Source organism: Ostrinia nubilalis, chromosome 1 (genome assembly GCF_963855985.1).
Source record: "Ostrinia nubilalis chromosome 1, ilOstNubi1.1, whole genome shotgun sequence".
NCBI classification, from domain to species: Eukaryota; Metazoa; Arthropoda; class Insecta; order Lepidoptera; family Crambidae; genus Ostrinia; species Ostrinia nubilalis.
This window is the reverse complement of record NC_087088.1, coordinates 7,875,130-7,883,633: the sequence shown is the minus strand read 5'-3', so window position 1 is coordinate 7,883,633 and position 8,504 is coordinate 7,875,130. Positions and strand designations below refer to the sequence as shown.

Below are 8,504 nucleotides of genomic sequence, written 5' to 3'. Positions count from 1 at the left end.
GAAATTAATGTTGGTAATTACTGCAGTGAAATTTTATGTTTGTGACAAACCGTTATTTTTATATCCGACAGATAAGTTTTATTTCATATCTCATTAAAATAATATTTCGAATGATTTTCAGTATAAGCCATGTTAATTTCAACATTATCAATCTCGGGAGATACATTTACAGGTTGGTACGTGAATATACGAATTGATAACGTATGTTAGTGTGATGTCCTGCATATTTTATGTAACCTACCATTCAAACGCGTTGAGTTTGTATGTAACAAGCCTTTGTAATTTATTTTTTATTATTTAATTTCGTCTTTTGTTCTGAAACTAACAGCACACTCCTGGAAGGGGATTGTCAAGTCAAAATTTGTATAGTTTTCAGTACCTGTTTCAGGATTCAACAAGCATTGAATGAATTAATTGATAATGGCTGTATAAGAATGTTTATTATAAAACTACTCAGTGTATAACTAGTTGTCTCTCTCGTAGATATCTCCACGATGTCTGATGTAGGGGATGGCAGTGCGACCGCCGGCGCCGCCGCCGCCGCCCCCGCTCCCGCGGTCGTTCCTGGAACGCTTCGGCCTGAAGTCTTCTTCTACCGAATCTTTGCCGAACACTTAACATAGATTTTAATTAATTAAATTCCATTATTACTCTCCGGATACTTAGATGTCATGTACCAGGATTTTGTAACCCATAAACACCTGATGCTCACTGAGCAACACGTATCGATACGTAATGTTAAAATCCCATTGAAGGCGGAAAACAAATCAATATTATGAATTATATCCCGTACGTGACACGTTTGTGCTTTATTTATAGGTTTTTCATTGTAATTTCACAATCCTTTGTTAAGTTAAATTTATTTTGATACAAAATTTTCTTCATGAATGAGATTGTCCTATTTTCCTACTGACAAGTTTTAAACAATGATTAATACTTACTCTCCCGGGAGTCCCGCCTAGCCCTCCTCGACAAAAACCCTGGCTTCACAGAAAAGCCTTTGTATTTCTTTTTCCTGTTCTTTTTTTCTACTGTCGAAGACGAAGACGTCAAAGATAATATTTTTGCTAACCTTAAATATAAAATATTATTTTTAACACCGCACACACTCCAAAATAATATATTCGTCACAACACTTACAATTTGTTAAGTTTTTCCTTGTTAGGACTTTTCTCGGTTGCTTTTGGATTCAGAACAACATACACTTTTGAATATGCTCCAAGATTATCCCGATTTTCATCCCTGTAATTTTTTGACTCCTCTGACCCAGCTAAACTATTAGGTACGAGTTTGTGTCTTGGTTTATCTTTATATTTTCTGTCTAGAACGTTTTGTGTTAGCAATTGTTCCAATGCTTCCTCATTATAGCGGCTGTATTGATAACGATCATCGTCATCTTTATATTTATCCTTATTTTTAACATTAGACTGATAATTGTAGAGTAGACCATCATTTAGACTGTTCTCTTCCAATTCTTTGTACAGCTCTTTATAATACTGCCCCTTACTAGACTCCTTTTTCCTTTCGTCAGAGTCTTTGTCATCATATATTTTATTATTCCACTCCTTACCCTGAGTAGCTCTATGTACGAGCTCCACAATTTCTTGACTTTTCAATGAGCCATAATGGCTGTTGGACTCCTCTCGGGAGTCTACTTCATATTTGTCATACTCATCTTGTCTGTCCTTTTGAGCATTGTGATTTTGTACCAGTTCTATAAAACTTCGGAAGTCTAGTTCTTGTACTGGGGCTGGATTGCAGTAAACTTGTAAGATATGAAATATTATTGTAATCGCTGTGGACGTAAAATGGTTGAATCAGAAATATTCTCAAAAAGTTCAAACAAGGGCATTGTTTCAACTTTAGAAAGACAGATTTAGCCGTTCGGGAGGGATGAGAAAGGAGTTACAAGTTTTGAGGCCGTTCGAACGGTTGTCTCAAGTTACAAGTATCATCAAACTGGAAATTTTATACCAACTCCTTACCATTAAATAAAACCGCTGGGCTCAACATTATCAGTTGTTCGTTACGAAGTACCGCGTAAAAGAATACGTTCCGAATCGTTATCGAAGCAGTAAAATGTGTGTACATTTTACACGGTTATTTTCATTTTTCATTTCCGCTTATCGGTTTTGGGAATCATGCCTGTTTATACAAAGTAACGATGCCTTACCAGTTGCACGCGAGAGAATTACATGAAAGTAACTATGAAATCTAATTATCGTGAAATAAGTTTTACAAACGCGAAAATCATTATTATTGAACATTTCCAAACTTACTTGAGCATTTTCAATGTTGTTTAGATTTTTCATTCTTATTTTATTCCTTTTTGCCAGTGAACTTACTTTATTGAAGTTACAAGTGTAAAGCTAATAAAACTACGATGTTAGTTTTCTGATAATAGCCCATGCATAGAAAAATGCAACATCTTCGCGTGATAAGTAATAAATGTATATTAATGACATACCTACTTACGTTTAAGCCATTTAAATTTAAACTCGACAACTTCCTAGCTTTCAAATTAAAATGAATTACGACGTCATCTTACGCTCCGGCCTACGAAGCTAAAAGAGCAGCAGAAAATTTATGTTAAGATACACTAGTTGCATTTCATCAAGGTCTCGGTGAAAGGCTGGCATTCACGTAAATTCATTTTTTCTTCCGTTTGGTACCATCTGCATTGCAGCTCTTTCATTCGGAATAAGGAGAGCTTTAGGTATTGTTCACTCTTGGGACGAGAACTGAAATCAAAATAGAAACTATATTCAGTAGTCACAAAACGTACCGCAAATAAGTAAAATGGGCTGGTATTGAAGTTCATTGAATTTATTTTTCTAGAATTTCTTTCCGCGTATGAATACTGATTGGATCTTTTCATTTATTAACGAACTGGAGGAGTATAGGTAAACTTATTATTAAATATGTACATAATGCCAAAGTTTAATTACTTTTAAAATACAATGGTTACATCCTAACTACAATCGGAAAATCTGCGCTAAGTAGTTGTTTCAGAGATTTCTATTCTACTAATTAATAAATCATCCTTCACAGAGTACTAATTATTAAGCAAACTTTACCTATCACCAGGCTTGGGACAGATGTTACACATTAACGCTAGAGTCCCAAATGAATTTATTAAGCAGGCGCTATAAAAAAACTGACTTCAAATTTCAGCTCCTGTCACTAGCTTTCATAATTAATGTGCATGTATAAGTGAAGTGAGTGATTTTATTTATGTCTACTACTACTTTTGAATTATCATTTCAGTAGACATATGATGCATCATAGAAAATGACGCTGACTGACACATTGTGTGTGATGACTCTTTGAGAATATTCCATAAAAATCTCGAATGGAATCACAAGGTCAAAATAAACAAGTTTATATCTTCCACCAATGAAATTTCCTTTTACATTTATGACTGTAAGAAATGAGGGTAAAGAAACCACAAAAATGGCGTTTTCGTACTCACATTCTCAAAATAAGAAAAGCTTTCCAAATGATTCATTTTTAGGGTTACTTACAAGTTGTGGAAAAACGGGGTCGTTCTATCAGTATGTCTGTCTAATATTTATAATTATGTTGAAAGGAAATAGGTACTTTATGGATAAACTTCCAAATATATCATAATGATCAAAAGAAGACCGTAAAAGAATAGAATTTTTCAAAAACCAAAGAACACACAAAATAAGCTTAAATTATGGCTTAAATGATGAAGATAAGTATTGAAAAGTTCTTTACCAAAGCCAGCTAAATATTTTTAACTACTAAGTACACTTTATTCTGATAATCATGTTACGAAACCTTACTTACGCTTAGGTTTCTATGAATTTTCAGAACCCTCGAGTATAACTCGCACTTGGCAGGTTTTTAACTGTATTTCACTTTAATAACCCCTAATTACAGTTTGAGCAATATTTTACTATGCCGAGCTGTTTTTGATGATCGTTGCCGATAAAGCTCGTGGATTTTGTAAAACAACGTAAAGTTTCACAGAAATGTTTCAGATAAATGATTTTATTTCCCCGCATTAATTTAACCAAAATAATAAAACCATTAACTATTATTTTGTTTCATGGTGTTATATGCAACACAGCCTCCATGGTCCTGTGATAAATTACTTTATCGGAGTTTCTGGGTTCGGAAGAACCCTTAGAAACCCTAAAACTACATAGAAACGGGGCCGTGACTTCAGTTTTTATACAGAAGAAGAAGACAGTTTTTCATCTTCCTCAATCTTTAAGCTACTAGACCTAAAATGGACTACGTTTTTCAGGTGTAAATAAGATAAATAAACGTTTTTTGAGTCTATACTGAGCCAACTTGTCACTTGTCGACCAATCCGGGGTCCTAACCAAACAGAGTAATCCAGTGTCATCCATCTTCACATGCCACAGTTTTGACTATACCATTAATTATCAGGATTTCTGATTAGTCTCGGCTATTCCAGAATGTTCTGCTTCGGCAAGTCATCCGTGTCATATCTGATACAACATTGATTCCATTGGGCCAGAGTAATTATGGATATTGTGATACACAAAATCCTCAAGGAAACTATAAGTTAACATTAATATACGCATAGAAAGCGATATTTTTAATATCGAAAATAGCTATCTCTCAAAACAAAAGACCCCGTATCATGAAAGCCACTTAAAATAACTCTATAAGAACAAGAAGGCAAAACAATTTGGTAAAAGGCTGAATAATACCAGTTTAGCTTATAAGGGGCCATATTTGAAGGTGCTTGTAATTCATATTACAGTTTCATATGTAAATAGTACGAAGGTGAAAGAAGGCAGAATGTCGCCTTGCGTGTGTGTTTAATGGCTTCTACTAAATTTGTACTAACGGTCCTCTAACACGAAAAACTTGACTGCGATTAATTGTACATACGGATATTCAACAGAGCCGAATATAATATTGATAGGCGGCAGGTGGGTGCTTGCTAAAATATTGAAACTTTGTTCTGCATACGTAACTACGTGCCAATTGTAAGGTATTGTATTGCTCCTTATTGTATTGGGCGTTCATGGTTATAATATGAACTTCTATCCTTAGAAAGTTACAGGATTTGAAAGAGCTTAATAATGGTTTTGTGTGATTGTATGTCTCAATGTCACAACTCGCCAATTATCTTTGTGTCTCTTAACACCTTTGCTGCGGCAGTAACTTTCTAATACTTTCCATTCCTTCGGTACAAGGTCAGTAAACCTGGTATTAAAACTTACATTGTGGCGGCACAAGGCTTAAAGACCTTGTAATATTTAAGACATATTAATTTTATTTTTGCCTTCATGTTAATAGATATTGTGTTTTTTTTCTTTTAATATTAATAATAATGCATTTATTGACATACACCTGAAGGCGTTCGTGAATAACTTGTTTAGTATAAAAATTATAGTTATATTCAAAATACAAGGCTTATGCACCCTGTGCCGCACTGAAGTAGGGAAGTCTGGTGGGTATTCTAGGGATGTGAAATACAAATATCGATAGTTTAAATTAAGTTTTAATAAAAATTTAAAAAAGTAACAAACAAAGATGTTTTTACAAATAAGACATACGTGCATAAATACTTAAATAAGCTATATTTAAAGAAAACATATTATTTAATAACATTTAGTTACAACTTCAAATGTTTGTCACGAAAAACATTATTTAAATTAGCAATAAATCGTGTAGCAAATAAAATTATAATCAATTTGCAGTTTTTATTTTGTTTGTTTCTCTTGACGCCATGTCGACATGTACGTTTCTTACGAATGCGAGGCAACACTGGCTGCACGAAGCTAGCGTGGGGTGCGGTACCAGGTGCGCAGGGTACAAGGTGCTTCGACCTGGTTTCGCATTGTGAAGACATTTTATTACTTCCGTGCGGTACCAGGTCTAAAAACCTGGTATTAAGGTAGGTACATCATTGGATTCTATTTTAAGAATACATCATAGATATACAGTGTGAGTCACGTTAAAGTGTACATATGAAAATAGATGAAACTAGACCTATTTTTATCGACAAAAAAGAGGTCAAAAAATTTTTGAGATTTTTTTTAAATTTTTTATCGAATTTTTTTTCTTCCAATTACTTATTGTAAAGAAAACGTAATAACTTTTAAACTAAGCGGTATATCCTGATAAAATAAAAACAGTAATAATGCTAAATAACAGGCGATACTAAAAAAATACATAAAATACACAAAAAGGCCAACAAATAATAAAAAATGATACTTTTTGAAAAAAATCTGCTTTTAAATTCGTGTTTTTTTGGTTATTTGATAAATTTCTCCAAAAAATGCCCCTATGACCGGTGGTTTTTACTGCTTTGTATTATTCTCTATCGTATTACCTTCGTAAAACCAAAAATCACATGTCTCTATCCCTATCACAACATTTGCAATGATCGTTTGAACTAAGCCTCTCCGGGCGCGCTATTCAACGCTTCGTTAACAACGAAACTGAAAATGGCTCTAGATTTGTAATTTAAATAAAGACAAGTTAAATTTCAAATAAAAACAAAAGATTTCGAAGTAAAATAAGCATTTTAGTTAAAATTAAAATTTTCTCTACCTGCAGCGGAGAATAATGTTGTGGCAGGCATTTGTTCGGACGCTCATAGTAAATGTTGTGATAGGGATAGAGACATGCGATTTTTGGTTTTACAAAGATAATACGATAGAGAATAATACAAAGTAATAAAAACCACCGGTTATAGGGGCATTTTTTGGAGAAATTTATCAAATAACCAAAAAAACACGAATTTAAAAGCAGATTTTTTTCAAAACGTATAATTTTTTATTATTTGTTGGCATTTTTGGGGTATTTTATGTATTTTTTTAGTATCGCCTGTTATTTAGAATTATTACTGTTTTTATTTTATCAGGATATACCGCTTAGTTTAAAAGTTATTACGTTTTCTTTACAATAAGTAATTGGAAGAAAAAAAATTCGATAAAAAATTTAAAAAAAATCTCAAAAAATTTTTGACCTCTTTTTTGTCGATAAAAATAAGTCTAGTTTCATCTATTTTCATATGTACACTTTAACGTGACTCACACTGTATATTCATCACTTTCCTACACCGGACCCAATTGAAGTTATGCCTTTCGCACGACAAGGAAGACTATAATTTTCTTAGCCGCACGGTAAGCGAGACGTACACAAGGTCTATAGACCTGGTTTCGCACTCAACGTGTTAAAGTAATAAAAACAAAATTAGCTGTCAATTAGTGTTATGTCAACCTGTTGAGGAGGGTACCAATTAGGTAAGTAGGTACGGAAAGCACGGAAGACGTCTCGTGCGCGCTACAAATCGCGCGAGACATTACAAAGTCGTGCACTGAGGTTGACAGGAACCAGATATCGAAAGAGCCTAGAAAATATCAACGTCAAAAGGTTATGACACGACATGAACTCTCAAAGAGAGTTCCTGCGGGAATGTAAGCTACGATATCGAGATCACTCGTGCATTTCCAAGTTGCTAAGATGAAATGCAAATAAATTATGTTACATCTAGTCAAATACAAAAGTACCTAACTGTTTTCTGTACTAATTATAACCCAGATAATCTAATTATAGACCGTGTCTGAAACAGACACTCAAATTGTAAGTTTAGAATCAATCTTAGTCGGCCTTATTGATTTATAGGTAAATTTTAGTAAATTCTAGTAATTCTACCAGTCTTATTATAGAACAATTAAAAATATTAACTCTACCATCGTGTTGTAGAAAGAAAGTTTTTTGAAACTAAATCATCCAAATCATTAAAATATTATTTTACAGCTTTGATTAATTTTTTCCATACATATTTGTTATTTCATTACTTAATGGAACTTATCCATTAGGGGGAGATCCTACACGTAGGTACAACACAAAATATACAAAGCAACATCATAACATCATCAATGTAAATAACAAAGGCTTTTAGCTGCATTTGAAATAAAATGTTACTTTCGACCACTAACGAATAACGAATCGAATTTTCATGTTAACCTCGTAAACGTTATCGGTAAATTGAAAGCTAGTGAAATAATTTGGTAAAATAAAAGGTCTTTAACATCATTAGTGTATTTAACTAGGCATGATGAATCACGAACTCGCTCTATGATTATACAAAAGCTCAAATAATGTTTACTATACCCTGAAATGGAGCTCACTTCATTCAAGTCGCCCTAAGCTGTAATTAAGTCCGTGCTTAAAGTTAAGACTCGGTTCGCGCCCGAGAGCGTCAGCGTACTTACTAACTAGGTACTTAGTGCAATTTTTATGCAAACACACCGACTGAGAATAAGACTGATAAGACTTAAAAAAAGTATTTATCTTAAAACGTCGTTCGTTCTTTTCATTAGGACCATGCCACACAGCAAAAGAAACCCAGAACCTTCGAGAGTCGTCTACAATGAATACTAATATTTTTTTAAATAATCTATTTTGTCAACTAATATAGGCTGAAATTCGTAAAGGCGCGGAGCTTACCTATTCCTATTATTGTGATTTGTATAATGGGAGTC

General features: G+C 33.5%; 1 protein-coding gene across 1 annotated transcript; it reads right to left on the bottom strand.

The window, feature by feature from the left end:
- Positions 1-418: 418 nt before the first annotated feature.
- Positions 419-2,057, bottom strand: LOC135075443 (uncharacterized). Its single transcript, XM_063969886.1, has 4 exons — positions 1,986-2,057; positions 1,141-1,795; positions 942-1,072; positions 419-613 (listed from the first exon to the last, which is right to left on the bottom strand). Exons 1-4 carry the CDS (start codon positions 2,011-2,013, stop codon positions 465-467), a joined length of 963 nt encoding a protein of 320 aa, XP_063825956.1. The 5' UTR covers positions 2,014-2,057; the 3' UTR covers positions 419-464.
- Positions 2,058-8,504: the final 6,447 nt, after the last annotated feature.